This window comes from Protopterus annectens, chromosome 13.part0 (assembly GCF_019279795.1).
Source record: "Protopterus annectens isolate FY-2018-M chromosome 13.part0, PAN1.0, whole genome shotgun sequence".
Classification (NCBI taxonomy): Eukaryota; Metazoa; Chordata; order Ceratodontiformes; family Protopteridae; genus Protopterus; species Protopterus annectens.
In genome coordinates, this window is record NC_056747.1 from 381,956,336 (window position 1) to 381,972,468 (window position 16,133).

At 40.1% G+C, this 16,133-nt stretch overlaps 1 protein-coding gene across 1 annotated transcript in view; it reads right to left on the minus strand.

Moving 5' to 3' along the window:
* Window positions 1-656: 656 nt before the first annotated feature.
* The window catches only part of APC2 (APC regulator of WNT signaling pathway 2), a 788,186-nt gene continuing 772,709 nt past the window's right edge, over window positions 657-16,133 (minus strand). Inside the window, exons 14-15 of the mRNA XM_044053997.1 lie at window positions 11,377-11,591; window positions 657-9,508 (exon numbers count right to left, since the gene is read on the minus strand). Of these exons, the coding sequence (XP_043909932.1) occupies window positions 3,784-9,508; window positions 11,377-11,591 (5,940 nt within the window). The 3' untranslated portion in view covers window positions 657-3,783. The remainder of the gene's footprint in view (window positions 9,509-11,376; window positions 11,592-16,133) is intronic.

A 16,133-nucleotide genomic window follows, 5' to 3' on the forward strand; every position in this document is an offset into this window, starting at 1 on the left:
AGCCTTGAGATGAAATTCCTTTCCTGTTACTGTAACAGATAGCAAAGTAACTGGCATATATTTTCTGTCTGTCTAAAGCAAATTTATAGCTGTGTTCCTAAATCAAACAATGGGAGTAGAAACCTAAGTGAAGTATCATAAAATGTCAGAGAGGTCTATGCCACAACTTGTCCTAATGAAGGTTTCTCAAGTCCAAAAGTTCATTGTAAGGTGGTAGACAGAGCCCAAGATGTGAACTGGACACTGCTCTTTATTTAGTAATAGAAAAATGATAAGCTCACATTCATGTACTTTTCAAGTGAATAGCATGAGTAGTTGTAAGATCCTGATTTGTTAAAATTTTACCGTACCTTGTGTGCCTCATGTCACCTAATATCTTCTAAGGTATAAAAATCTTGTCTTTGTTTTAATTCTTTAGAATCATGCAAGAAAATTCTTGATCCCCCTCACGAGTTGCGATTTGGCACAAATACTATATTTGTATAGCCAGATATTTTGTTTGTCTTTGCAATATTATTTACCTTAGCAATGTTATGTACTTGATGTGGGATGCACTTAATAAAAGCTTTCATTAAAATGTTCCAGCAGTGAAAAGAAATCCATAGGAAAGTTTGCTGGTGGTTATCAACAAAACTAAAGACGTGGAAAAGCCTATCAGCAGTTAATATTTTATTGAATTCTTATTACTAATAAAGTTATGCATTTACTGGCCAAGGAACCAATCTTTGTACTTAAACCCGCTGTAAAGTCATTCTTGGGCTTGGCGGTATCACTGCCTGCCACTTGTGGGTTACTTCTGATGTTAGAAATGTAGAGTATAGCATCAGGTCAGGGTAGATAAAAGCAACTAATGGACAATGTGGGCTAACAGTTTGCATCCATTAAATTCCTTTAGTGCACTACCTTAACATTCACCAGCAACCTAAGCTTGGCAGCGATCATGTTTTTTTTTTTAAACTTAGGCCAAGCAAAGGATACTGCCATATCATATCAGCTTTGAGTGCAGACTAAAGACAGTAGATACTGCCTCTCTTGCAAGTAAATTAAAAGGCTGTCATTTGCTGCAGAGATGTGTTGTGTGGTAAAGTGGTGACACAAAAACTGCACACATACCAGAGAAGAACACAAGTACAGAAGATCTTACTTTTCCCAGTTTTCTGAACTTTTACCTTTTTGTAGTCTAATGTCCTGTGAACTTTAAGTGCAGAGTTACAAATGGCGCAAGCTTTAATGTGTGGCAGGCCAGCTTGCAGAGTAGGCATGTTGTATGATTCAGGGTGCTTTTTTCCCATTTCATTCCTATATTTTTTGCCATTGTTGGTATATGGCATGTTGCAGACATTCATAGGCACTATGTATACATATATACACACATATATGCTTGGATGCATGGGTAACTAAAATTCACAGCTCTGCTACTCCTATTTCTGGACAATGGATATTTTGATATCCTGACATGTTAACATGTGGAATTCATGCTAACACTGGACCCTGGTTGCAGTACTTCTTCTGGCCAAATACAGATTCATACAGAAGTTTCTCCTTACTTAAGCCAGAGAATGGTTCTTATGGTACACTCAGCCTAACAGCTGGTTCATGGCATTCCCTCCTTCCTTATTGCGGGGTAGCTCCGATTTGTGGACTTGTACATCAGCTTATACTCCATCTTCTAAAATGTAGCCTTCCCCTATCAAACCCAGATATTGCATGTTCCAGGGTGGCATACCTGTTCAATGCTGAAAAAAAAAACTCTAAAATTCACTTAGCAAAAAAAAAAAAAAAAAAAACAGGAATAGAAGGGGGAAAAACATTTAGCTAACCAGGCAAAAAATATAGCACATCTTATAGTGCAAAAAAAGGAAAAATAATTCCCTGACAGTTATTTGCTGTGACATACATGGTTTATGTTTGGACATGCCCTTGCCTCGTACATAGTATGCAACCTTGTAAGAGTCAGGCTAATGCTGTACTGAATGGCCAGGTTAATCCCATGTCTGTTCCTGGGGCAGTCTGGGTCTTCAATATTCTCAAGTCCTTAAATATAATGATGTGAGATCCTACTCTATGTAAAGGATTCCCTTTACTGTTCACAGAGGGGAAAAAGCATAGATGTGTCCTGTGTATTATTTGAATCTAGGGGGGGGGGGGGCAGGCTTAAACAGAACATGTCCAGAAAAAGATGAATGTGCTTGGAAAGGAAGTAGATAATTTAAAAAAATCACAATCTCTTCACTCTGAAAGGAACCGAGTACACTGATTCCCTTGTTTTAAAACAAATCTAAGTTTTAGTTCTGCAGATGCCAAAAGTAATTTACTTTATCAGTCAAAATGTAAAATATCTTTACATCCCTTAATCACTTCTTGAAGCAAGGGCTCACTTCTTATATTGATTATTATTCTTATACTAGCTACTGTGTATAGTGCAAACCAGCAAAATAATTTAGAAGGGTATGTATCAAATACTTGATTATATAGTTAAAAATCAGCAGCTCTCTGCCTATACCCTTCGCAATGTTTAAGTTTAACGTGTTAAGCATATTGGTTCCAGTAGGGGGAGCACTGTAGCTAATGAAGGAAATCTGAAGATTCTCATTGAAAATGCACAGCTGGAGCTAGTGCTATGTTGGAATGTTGCCAGACATTGCAGCAGATACCATTTATTCTCTTCTTTCAGATTTTGTGATTATAGTGATCAGGTTCGGATAATTACAAACCTTAAACCCTTTCCTGGAGATATTGCCAATTGACTTATTTTTTTCTCATTACCTAAACTGCTCCATTTTCATTCATCTTTTTTCTCAAGTTCATCTGCTTCTTCTGACAGTATTTTATACTGCAGTTAATAGTTAAAGTACATCTGGCAAACAGAGTCAAGGAAGTACAAGGCATGCAGTTCACATCCAAAATTAAGGCTTAGCTTGACATATAGGCAAGTTGCAGGTGAGTGGCTTTTACCTATCATGTCAGGTGGCACAATGCATCAGCTGTGTCCCGTGGTTGCAGCCCTGTGACTTAACAGCAGTACTGTGCCACTCCATGACATCATGGGTGCATAACATGACGCCTTCCACTATATGGAAATGAATATCAAAACAGGTACACTTTTAGAAATATACAGTATTCCAGTGGTGACAGTAAATTTTAAATAATTTGTTTTCCTCCTAAGCTTTTCATTTTACAGCTGTGCTTGGATTAAACTATGCGGATACATACAAAAAGGCAAAATTTGGTGAGATAATTCAAGTCCGCCCAGTTGTCTCCCCTGACACACACCACATTAACATGTGGTCCCCTTGTTTCAGAAAATGTACTATGTATTTAGAGGTGGAATAATGTAAGCTGTGTGGAGTGTAATACAGTGCCTGAGGAATAGTTAAAGCAGATTTCAGCAGTCGCTTGGTTATAATGCTTCTTATAGGTGTGTGTCTACCACCTACCCTTTGGCCTGTATTTGTACAAGGCAGTCATGAGACTTCTTTGCTCCTAATACTTCTGTTGTGTATTTTACCTTCTTTGTAGTCCGTGTGTATACACAACAGAATAACAAGTCAAAATGGGTCGTCTGCCAAATCTGAGTTTGTTGTGTAAGATTATAGTTTTACCACAGCATATAAGCTCCATGCTGATATAAAAAGACTGTCTGCTTACATTAATTAGTGATGAGGTCAAATGTTTAATTTTCTCTGGCAATCTGTGGCAGAAATAAGGTCAACACAAAAAAATGCCAGAATACCAGTCTGCACATTGATTTTTTTTTTCTTTTTGGTGTTTCTACCTTTGAACTTAGGTCTGCAACTTTTCAGTTGTCTTCTCATTCACCACTGAAGTCTGAATTTGAGAAGATGCTACCATGGGGCTTGGTACATAGTTAAAGGGTGTCACCCGCACTGCCTTGCTTGGTGACCCATGTCGACTGGGACTGAAATGTCCAACACCCCCAGAATGGCTTTCATTTGCCACAGATGGACTTGTGCTAATCACACCTATACTTCCTTCCACATGGTTACCAGTATAAGGCCCCATGTCAGTTGCACTGCTGACCTTTCGCTGTAGTGTATCCTTAGAAATTCCTTCCAAAAGAAGCTGACTGCTTTCAAGTGTCGGCGATGTGCTTGAATTCATTTTAGTTGTGGGGAAGTCTTCAGTTTGCACTACTGCATCACTTGTTTTCCTCTGAATACTGCTCTGTGTTACTTTGAGACCATTTTCCAGTTTAGGGGCATTCACTAACGGCAGTGCTGATGGCGGCAGAGTGCTTTTCAGGATATGTGGGACATCTTCATCTTTAATCCTTTTCCAAGTTCCTTTTATATTTGTCTGTTGTGACTGTTGCTGAGTGGTAGATTTTTGTGCTGGCTTGGTTTCCTCCTGGCTCCTGCTTCTCCCAGGAGATTTGAAAGGAGAAGTTGGAATGGAAGGAGGACTGCTTGCATTCCTTATTATACTGATGTGAGGTGAAGACGAATACCTCTTGAAGGTCTCCTGCTGCAAGGGATTGCCTTTAACAGGTAGCCTAGAAGGGCTTTCAGAATTTGTTCTCCTAGGAGGCCTCTCACTTCCTACAGTTCTGCTGATAGGTGGTGATCTTGAAGCAGGTATATTCTGGACAGATGTTGCTGGTCGCATAGCTTTCAGTTCCTGACACCGTGAGGAACATAAGAAAACTGCTGGAAGATCTGATTTGCTTTTCCTGGGAGATACAGATTGTGATAGTGATGACACAGACTCTGATGAAGAAATTTCTGATCTTTGTCTCATAATGAGGCTTGAGGGTTCTTTGATAAATGTCAGCTGTCGTAGGAAGCCAGATTTGTCAGACTCACTGCCACTCGATCTTGATGAAGACATCCTCACTAGGCCAAGCCTCTCCTGTAAAAGCCTTCTGCTAGGCAAAGTTTGCTTCTGTGCACCTGCTGTATTTTGCACAGACAAAGGATTTTGTGGCATAACTACTTTTCTGGTTTGTGTCTGCATAAATGGAATTCGAACTGGAGACTTCTGAGTTTTATTTTTAGGAGCAGTATTCTTGTTAGTCATTTTTGTAGCTGATGACACAGCAAATGTGGGCTTCTTTTCACTAAGATTGTTAATATTTTTAACCCCTTGGCAGGGAATCTGTTTTTCTGATTGCAGAGGTGAAGGTATTTTTTTCTGAGGTTGCCTCAAAGGTGTTGAGCTCCTTGAAGATCCAGAGGATGACCCTTTGTTTATTTGTGCCGGTGGAGTTGCACTCCTTTTAGGCAGTGTTAGGTCAGATATTTCTGCAGCATTTCCTAATCTATGCAAACTTCGTGACCTCTGTTGGCTTTGAATTGAGTTTCTGGATGGCATATTAGTCTTAGAAGATGCTGCCTGTAATGTAGGTTTGGAGCCAGCAGAGTCCTTTACCATACTTGGCATATAGATAACAGTCCTTCCTCTAAACACTACTGGTAGGTTAGGTATTTGCTTGTACTGATTAAGATTTGTAGTAACACGTGAAGTTCTGTTTCCAGATGTCTTACTTTCTTCTTCTTTCTTTCCTTCTTGGAATCTGTTAGCAAGCTGTTTTATGTTTGACTCCTTCCTATTTGCTTGTGTGTGTTTCTTGTCTTTCATGTCATAGCTAAAATGAAGAGGAGATCCAGCAGACAGACCTGACATAAAAGACATAACAGAATCTGACTCTGAGGATGGCCGTCTTGAAAGCGAGGCAGCAGCCTGCTGCAGCCATGTGACTACTGAGTTTGCACCTTCTTGGATCGCATTCCATTCTACACTGCCTAACTCTGAACCTCGGTCTGACATGACATCATCTGCTAAGTTATTTGCTTTTTCTAAGTTGTGAGTCTTGCTTACAGTTGCAATTTTCTGAATATTGCTCTTTGGCTTCTGTTTCCTTTCCACATTCCGCCTCCTGTCTGTGTGTTTCTTCCGCTTTGACATGGCAGAACTGACGCATTTCTGAACCATATCATCTTCAGAATTAATGCTCACTGAGCTTGCCGAACTGTCTCTTTGATAGACTGTATGTGCATGTTGTCCCTTTGTAGTCATTATGTCGTGTTTCCTGCTCAGAGTGGCATGTCTCTTGATTTTATTGAAGTGCTGTGTCCTTCCTCTGTATTCTTCCAGATCCATATCACTTAAAGAACTTAAAGATGAACTTAAGGAGTAGCAGGGTGGTGTTTCATCTAAAATAAGATTGTACTTATATTTGATTGCTGGATTTCTGATTTTGGTGGATGTAGCCAGCTTTTCTGTTTGACTGGAGACTGGTCTGACCACTCTAGTGCTTCCTTTGTTATGTGTACTATTACTACTGATGTTTCCCTTCTGTAAACATTTGTCTATGTTTTCTAGGTCATGGGAGTCATTCTCACACAGACAATAAATTGCCTCTTCAGTTGGGGTAGTATGGCATAAGGACTGAATAGCAAAGTTACTGTGGCTAGATTCCTCATGGGCAGCATTTGTGTTGTGATAGGTGCCTTTATTTCCTGGTAACTTATTCATGTGTTGAGTTCTGGAAGATAAATCTAATTTAGTAAAGATCTTTGGTGTATTCTGACTTCTTATAGTAGCTGCAGAGTCCATTATCTGAGCTTTACTTTGATGGAAATAATTCATGTTTGTTACCTGAACATGCCTCTCCTGTTGACAATGACTAGATGTTGCTCTGCCTGGGATTGCAGGACTTGAAGCAGCCCTCCTTACAGTATGTATTGCTTGGGTGTTGCTTACTTTTGCTGAAGGTTTGCTTACACCCACAGACACCTGCATATCTCTTACACACTGATCTTCTACAGGTGCAAGGTTGTGTCTTTCTATTATTGTGGTTCTGCATTCTGATAGTTCTGTTTCACTTTTGAGTGCATACTGAAGGGTTTCATCGCTCAGTGATGCTGTACTGGAGAAATTTACTGGCGTTCCTTCTGGAGAATCGGTAAAAGATGAATCATCTGGGAGAAGATCCTTATCAGGTCTAACATTTTTGACTGCTCCTTGCTGGCTAACAGCAGGTATCAGCATGTAAACGGGCAGCTGAAGAGTCTTCTTAGCTTGAGCATTCAGTACTTGGGCTGACAGACTAGGTAGCAATGATGTCTTTCCTTTTCTGAATCGTGATGGCATGGCTGAATTAATACATTCTTTTAGTATCTCAATGTCATCATCAGAAGGCATATCTTGTTTCCCACCCTTGTCAACAAGGTCTACATGTTGCTCCTCTGCATTTTCATCCTGATTATGAGCTGTAAAATCCAAGTTCTTCTCTTGAAAGGGGTGCATTAGCTTAAGTTCCACATCTTGCTGGATATAATGTTCATGAAGTGGAAGGGCACTCAGGCTTGAAGCACAGGAAAAATTTTCTTTGGGCTTCTCTACAGTGAAATAGATCATAGAATCAATATCTGGAGGGAGCTGAAACCGCTCTTTAAAATCTGTCATTTCCATAAACTTCTTCACACTATTTTCCCATTGTGTGCTAAACTGGCAGGCTTCTTTCTCTGGATGAGTACTAAGTTCCACAGAAGGTGTTTTGCTCCTACTTGGAGGCATGGTCTGACCAGGGCTGTCTGGTAGTTCACTTGGACTGATGGTTCCACTTACCATCTCACTGCATGGATCACTCTGAATTGAGCTGGCAATAGACTTGCTTTCAAAGCTTCCAAGTGAACTCACAGAACTGCATCTGCTCATGACCAAAGGTGTCTCCTGAATGTAATTTTCAGAAGAGCTAGATGGTGTCATATCCTCATTCCGTGAAGGTGAGCTCCCCCGCTGGAAGACTTTGACCTGCTTTTGGAATGGAATTTCAATGGGTTGTGACTTATTAGGCTTGGCAGACACAGCTATAAGTTCTTCTTCTTCTTCATTGCTAACGTTTTCTTGTAATGAATGTTCTAGACCATCTTCCACTTCAATAATTTCTAGTGAAGAGTCACTGTCTATTTCATTTTCACTATGACTCTGACCGTCCAAAACATTACCAGCAGATGACAAGGAGGAAAGAGAGCTACACCTTGAAAAACATATTGGGGTATCTTCTACAGAGTACTTTTGGACAGACTCTTGTGCAGTAGTGTTTGCATTCTGAGGGATTTTGCCACGTTTTTCCTCTACTGGGGCTGAATTAGGGGAAAGCCAAGCTTGTTTTTTAAGCATTAGTTCTTGTGAATATTCAGGATTATGCAGGCCAGCAGCTAAAGTGCTCCTAGCCAAAGCTTGTATCAGGGGAACATGTTGATATGATGGAGACAGTTTAATTGTGTGGATATTTGTGGCCGTTAAGCACTTTGAACTGTTTTGCCTTTCTGCACCTTCAGGGTCTGGACTATTGCTATTCTCTCCAGGAGCTAAATCACCCTTTTGCCCTTCCTTAGAATCATTTACTTTGTTGTTCAGAAATTCATGGTTTTCTTTTTTATCATTTCTCAGATCCAGTCTACTCGGCCTTTTTTGGTATTTCTGAAGCTCTTCCTGATACTCTGCTAATGTGGCCTTTGCAGAATGCTTCATGTGTTCTTTTGGGCAGTATCCATCACTTGTGCTTCCACTATTCAAACTGTCATTTGACAAGCTTGTGTGTGCTGCCTTAAGGCGTAAAAGAACATGTGCTCTGCTTAAATTTTCTCGTTTGACAAAGCTGCTACAGTCAGACAGCCTGCATGGAGAACTAGACTTTGCACGGGCTTCATGGAGCTCATCAGACCCATAATTCCAATCAATACAGTGATCTTCGGAGCTTAAACTGAAGCTGTCATCTGATGAGGTGTGCATGACGGACATATCCTCCACCAGTTTGTCAATCTTGGCTACAGTAGAAGAAATCTTATTAGCGAGTTTTTCAGCTGCAACTGAAACCTCATCTTCAGATCTTGTATTTTGTTTCGTATCAAGCTGTTTTTCATTTACTTCCCTCTCAGATGCTATGCTCTTTCTTTGAGTCACGCTCTTGGTTAGTGCGTGCCCTTGCAGAAATGAGGAAGAGTTCAGAAACATAGACAACATGGAAAAATTTCCCGCTTCCAGTCCTGTTGATACATTTGGAATGTCGTCATCATCAAAACAACCAGAGTCAGAAGCGTAGTCCTTGGCAAGACTTTCAATGTGTCTCAGTGACTTGTTTAAGCTCATATTCTTAGTACTTTGTTTCTCAATGCCATCAAAGGTCTCTGCAAGGTGCTTTGCATCTAACTCTGCCTCCAGGGCTTTCTGTTTTCTCATGTACAAAGAAGGCATGCAAGAGCCAGGGGATGTCACAGCTGCATCTTTGTATTTTAAGGGCCGATTTGTCAGCAAGTTCTTTAGGGCTGCAGCACTTCCCATGGCTATCATCTTGTGCTTGGAGTGGATGAGGTTTCTGAGCATGCTAACTGCTCCCATGTCCCAGAGCAATTCCTGATCCTTGGGGCTACGAGCAGAAAGGTTCCACAAAGTTCCACAGGCATTGCTGACGATAGTCAGGCTATGTGATTTAAGGTGCTGCAACAAGGTCTGTAAGCAGTTATGATCCCGCAGAATTTGTCTGTAAAACACGATAAAAGTCTTTAATTTTGGAATGTTAATTCTGCGAACAAGTTCAGAGCTTAGTTAAATGAAACCATTTCTTACAAGAGATGCTCATATTTAAATGCACAATAGTCAGCTTAAGGATTACATTACACTGTTTCTTTGTTACATATTTTGACTGCACAGACTTCTAGAAATCTTAACAAAATAATTCAGGCTGGTATTCACAAACATAGATCGAAGTTTATATAGTTCTGGTCAGAAAACTTGCCCATACCATAATGCACTGATAAAATGTTGCACTTCTTTAGTCAAAATGTTCCATAAAAGGCCATTTAGAAAAGCAAAACTATGTCATCCCCTGCTACATTAAACAGGAGTTTGGCCTGTCAGATGTATGACCTGTGTTTTGAGATGACCTCAGAGAACATTAATGGTCAAGAGAGGAGAAGGTTGTCAATCAGAGAAGGACCTCTGAGTATCTGGGGAAATAGGGAGGACTTCCAGAGCACTGCATTCACCTGATTTCTAGAGGGTACTGAAAGAACCAGTGGCTAATAGGGTACAGCAGATGGCTCATGCTTTGCATTGCTATTTAATGGCAAGCCTTGCATGTACATCAATCTTTTCAGGGGAGCAAAAGCAAAGAAACTAACTCGAATGTACAACTTACCTTTAGACCCTTTGCCTTGTCATTTAGAACTATCAGTTAGACATTGAAAATAATAAGTAACTGGAAACTCCAAAAATGCCAGATTGTTAAACAGAGGTAAATGTCTGATGGTAACTGTATAAGGCATTGCTGCTTGAACTAAGCTGAATGAAGATGAACTATTAACTTTTACTTAAAAAAAAAAAAAAAAAAAAAATATATATATATATATATATATATATATATATATATATATATATATATATATGGCTGGCAGTCCATTCACAGAGATAAGAGCTATGAACTTCTAACAGGCTTCATCTTTGGTTCTGGGTTTGATTCATCAATGCCTGATTGCAAGTTACATAATCAGAGCAGTGCTGCTGGGCTGTCCCTGATAACAGGCATGTATGCCTAGTGCGTCATCCTATTAACACATAGATAAAAATGAACTCGTATACCTAGGTAGATTCAGTAAATCCATTAGTGTGCAGGCCCAAGTTAAACTTAACAATCTTTTATAGCCGTAGCTCCATTTCTAAATCTTGGGGTTGGGAGGTGGCATAATGGTTAAGGTCTTTACCTCAAAGAAACAAGGAACGGGGTTTCATTCTAACCCTTGAAGGGGAATTGGCTAGGCTTAAAATAGCCTGGAACGGCAGTTACCTAGTACGTATGTATCTATGATTCTCAGCATTTCTAATGGGACATTAATAGGGAGAAGAAATCAACTCACCCTACCAGTGTTTCAGCTTTTTCAATTCAAACTAATTTTGAGTCTTCAGATTCCATGAGGGCTAATGATAAAGGCTATGTATGGCCATTGATAACTGATCAGAACAATAAAATGCAATGAGAAATAACATTTGTATTTCCCCGTGTTATAAACTTCTGCCAGACTAAATGTGTACATGCATGTGTACACTTACACACACAAACAAAATTGTGTGAACACAAACACATACAAAGACACACACATATGCATCCACATACCCAGTCCACAATAAAGCAGGATGCAATAATGAAACAGCTTTATAAGATTATCTATATCCCACCACCATTATTTAAGGCTGCCAATTAAACTGATGCCAAATTTGGAAACACTACTCTAAATGGTTTAATGCCATCCTATTCATCACATTAATTTATGCTCTTTCCATACCCAGCCTACAAGGAACATGAGCAGCATTTGAAATAAAATCACTGTTCCTAAAGATGAAAACTGCACAGACCTGTAATCTTCCCGTGTGGCAATTAAGCTAGAAATATTCCGCAGAATGCCTCCACCACTCTCGATGATGGCCAATGAGTTGCTCTGGCACTTGTATGTCAGTGTGCTCACCAGAAATGGCAGGGCTCCTTCCACAGAGCAGATGGACACTTTGTTCTCAGTGCTGTGAGCTGACAGATTCCACAGGGCACTCAGTAAACTTTTCAGGGTTGACTCCTTTGGAAAACAGTATAAAGAGAAAGCATCATATTGATTTGCATGATTAGCTGAAAAGAGAGATGTGAGGAAAGGGATACATAGGACAAAGAAATTGCTTTTGACATTACTGTAACAAAAACTAAAAGAGATTTACACCTTAGATTTTGTGCATACCACTTGGTAATATTTTGACTTTTCCACTCGGCTTTAGTTTTATTCATAACAACTCCTACTTTCTGATGAAAAGGTACTCTGGTAATAATATCGGTTTTAGAGGAGTCCCCTAAGTATGGTAAAGCAGCGTTCAAATACACTCTCACAGAGAGACTCATATAAAGTAAAACAGCAACATCAGTAAAACTGATAACTATGCACACAATATTTTAGATAAAAAATGTACACAAAGTCAAATATACCAATAATTAGAGAAACAAAGTGAGTGACATCAGCTCTTCCAAGCTCCGCTGTTGCTTTTCCCCAAGAGGAAACATACCTATGCATGCTGAGTTCCTCTCAGTGTATGAGTGCAAATGTGATCAGACAGCAGGAGCTCAGTAGGAACAGGCTCAACTAGGTTTAACACCTGATGCTTCCACCAGGTGTCACCCTTGTGGTGAACCAGAATCATCTCCCTGCCCCAGGATGGTTAAGACATTAATGGCTGCTCAATAACATCCTCCCCGACCAGCTCCTACTAGCACCCAAACTGTCAACTGAACTTGGGTCACTTACACTGTAGTTAGAGCTTTGAACCATTACACAATGGAACTTGGTCATCCAGTTCTATACTGAAGTTCTGGATGGATGGGCTGGTTTTAATTGAGAATTGTAGTTTATTCTACAGGCTTGGGAGCATTTCAGATATGTTGTTGTCACATTTCTCTATATGGATGATATTAATTTTATGTTGAAGTCATCAATGTGTTATTCAAAGCAAAAGGTTTCAAACAGTCAAGGGTCCCTAAGTGTTTTAATGTCAGGCATAAGTCTTCTCTAAAAGGTGATAAAACTAGAGAAGAGGGAGTTGCTAGTGTTAGGGCTCAGACTGTATTACATCCGGTTCCTCTTCAATGTCCTAAAATTCCAGATGTATAACGTAATTGCATCAAAGACCATTTTACTCTTTAATTATTTTGTTGTGTTGTTCTTAAGATTTAGCCATTTTAAACATTTTATTTTCTGGACCTTTGCAGCGGATATATAACCAATTTGGTTATACTTTTTATTTTTAATTGTAGTATGGTTTTATATTACAGAAGATCATTTTAATGGCATGATACCCTTTTACCCAACCCAGGTTGCCTTTGCCCAAGTCTGTAGGCACTTACATCTTTTACACAAACACCATAGTGGCCGGTGTGGTCAGTCTTCATTGGTTGCTCCCACTTGCATACCAGTGGTGGAGCAGGGGGTTTGGCACTAATTCCCTGTGGGTAATTATTGCAGTTCATACCTTCTAATGGTACCAAGGGTCCCAATATGCCATCAGTGGCATGCATCATGGGAACCATTCTCCTAAGGGCCTTCTAAGTGCTATATATTTAAATTCACTGCCCATCTACAATAAAACAGGGATTGTATCTGATCTGTTGCATGATGGTGACCTTGTTTTTATAATTGAGATATGGTTAGATGAGAACTTAGAACCACTTGCATCCCTCCAGGGCTCATGGTTATGCAGTGCCCAAGGAAAAGTAAGATTGGGGGTAGGGTTGCAGTTTATTATGGTGATAGACAGTGGCTAACCAAGGTTGGCACTAGGGAAACCAAATCCTTTGAACCTCTCCTCATTGCAAGAGCAAACTGCAGGTTTTTTCTCATCTACCATGCAACCAGGTTGTGTGAGGACATTCCTATAAGAGTTCACTGACTTCCTCGTCAACTCATTTGTGGGTTGCCAGCACTTAGTAATGCCAGATGACTTTAATATTTTTGTTGATGAGGAGTCAGTGACTCTTGCCAGTAAGTTTAGCTGTATTGTGAAAGCTTTGGGTTTGCTCAGGTAATTACCTCTGCAACAAATAAATTAAAGTGTACATTGGACTTAATCTTCCTAATAGATGTGATGATATTGGACTTGGGTGGTGGAACCAGTCTCCTGGTCTGACCACTTCCTGGTTCACTTCAGCCTGAAACTGCCACATTATGGTCCTTCCCCAATCTTGATGTGAAGGTCATAGGTCATTCATTCTACTAGTCACCTTAGTTTTGATCGCTTTCCCTACACATTGCTTCAGTTCCTCCCAGACAGTAGTGCTGATATACCAGGTACCTCAGGAATTATAGCAGTTTGCTTTCTCTAGCATTGGAGTCTTTAGCTCCAGATCATGTCTGTCCAGCCTTTACCAAGAGATGTGAACCTTGGTTTGATTATTTCCATCTTTTGCATAGAGAAGGGCACAGGTTAGAGCATTGCTGGTGGCAAGTGAGACTGTGGAGTGACAAACTTGACATGTATGAACATTATCCCTCGTACTAGGAAGATATCTCCTGAAAAAAGAAAGATTTATTTTTCAGTTAATTGACCAGCAGTGCTCTTTTGTGTGGTGGAGAGACTACACAGCCCAGCCTGTCTAACCAACAGAAAAACATTGTCTAACTAAAAATGTGAGTCTATTGCTTGGTTCTTTGCTTACAAGATAACCACCATCAGATCCACTGTTCTACCAGCTGATCCTATGGGCAGCACAGTGGCTTCAGCATATCCAGCAAATGCTTCTTGGTTAATGTTTGATTGTCCTGATTTTGAGGCATTTACTGCTATCTCTGATTTGTGACGGATGTCTCAAGGGGTGAAGCCTTGCCCATCAAGTCTGGTGTTGTCTAGCCTTGATGTGTTTACATCAATAATGGCAGTAAATACCACCAATCTCTAACCTGTCCTTCTTGAGGAAAATTATTGACAGGTCATCCACAGGCAACTAGAGAATTAACTTACAGTTAGTGGACTGATGGACCCCATTCTGTCAGGCTTTTGCACCTGCCACAGTACCAAGACCCCTCTCATAAGAGTTGTTAATGATCTTTTTATGGCAAGAGACCAGTGGCACAATACATAGTTGGTCCTATGGGATCTCTCTCTGCAACATTTGATACTGTGGATGATTGTATTTTGATAGAATATTTTCAGACCAACTGGTGTGTTTCTGCTACAGTCTTAGTGTGGCTCACTTCTTACCTCTCTGACTATACGCACAAGGTCTGTTCAGTGATTAATTCACCTTCCTTATATACCCTAGAATATGGAATATCACATGGTACTATCTTATGTCCCTTCCTGTTCACTGTGTATATCCTTCCTCCTAAGGGAAAAAAGGACTAGCATACAAGAGTTATGCTGATGGGACACAGATCTATTTCTCCTTTCCCAAGGATGATATAGTGAGTGGGTACTCCCTGGCTGATGGTCTTGATTCCACATATTTATAGCTGTCCTTACCACCAAAACTGTAGCCCTGGCAGTTCATGCAACCATAAGAAATGCTTTTGCTTCTCTCTTGCCCAGTTGTATCACGTATTGTGGGAATAAGCATGAATTTGTTAATAAAATGTATAACCCTGATGTCATTCTAGATTATAGGCTAACATTTTGGAGCCAGGTGCCACCCATAGTGATGATCTCTTGTTTTCATTTACAAAACATATTAAAGACTAAGCATCTGATATCTCAAGCTGATCTCTTGATTGTTGCACATGTCCTTGTCTGTTCCAGGTTGGACTACTACAATACCCTTTATGTGGGACTCCCTAACACTAAGGTGGGCTGCTTATAAATGGTGCAGAACTCTGAAGCAAGGCTACTCACTGGTGCCTCATGTTACCAGTGTACTATGCCTGTTCTGCACAGCCTACATTGGCTCCATGTCCATTACAGGCAGGGTTGCCAAATTTCTAAAGAGACAGGCTAAGTGAAGACCAAAAAAAAAAAAACAGAAGTAGCTCTATTTTGTGATTTCTGATTGGCTCATATGCCTGTATACGAGCCAATCAAAACCTCGCACAACAGAGCCTCTTTTGTTCAATGTGGAACAGACCACTGTTTCACATTCAACAGAAGTGGTTCCACTTTGCGATTTATGATTGGCCCGTATGCCAGTAATGAGCCAATCAAAAATCCCACAGCGGAGCCTCTTCTGTCCAATGTGGAACAGCTCACTGTTAAGAAGATGTTGAGGTTGGGTGTTCATTTAAGTAGATTATTGTATACAAACACATCAGGATGGGTGGCAGGAACATTAAACCTAAAATATCTAACTGACTGACTACATACTTGCATGCTCACACTCTGGCTGCTCACTCAAAATGGCACTCAAGCTTGCACGTGCTCGGTACATATATGTATGTGCTGACTCACTGGAAAGTTTCTTAAAGGTATATCACACACACTGATCCAAATCCTCCTCCTTTATTGAGCTGTCTCATATAAACAATGACATTTGAATAGGCATGCAATTATACAGACACTAATAAAGAAAAACAACAGTCATGTCTAGGTTGCCGTGTATCAGAAAATAGGTTTCGAGATGAGACCTGATCTTGTGACATAATGCATTTAGCAAC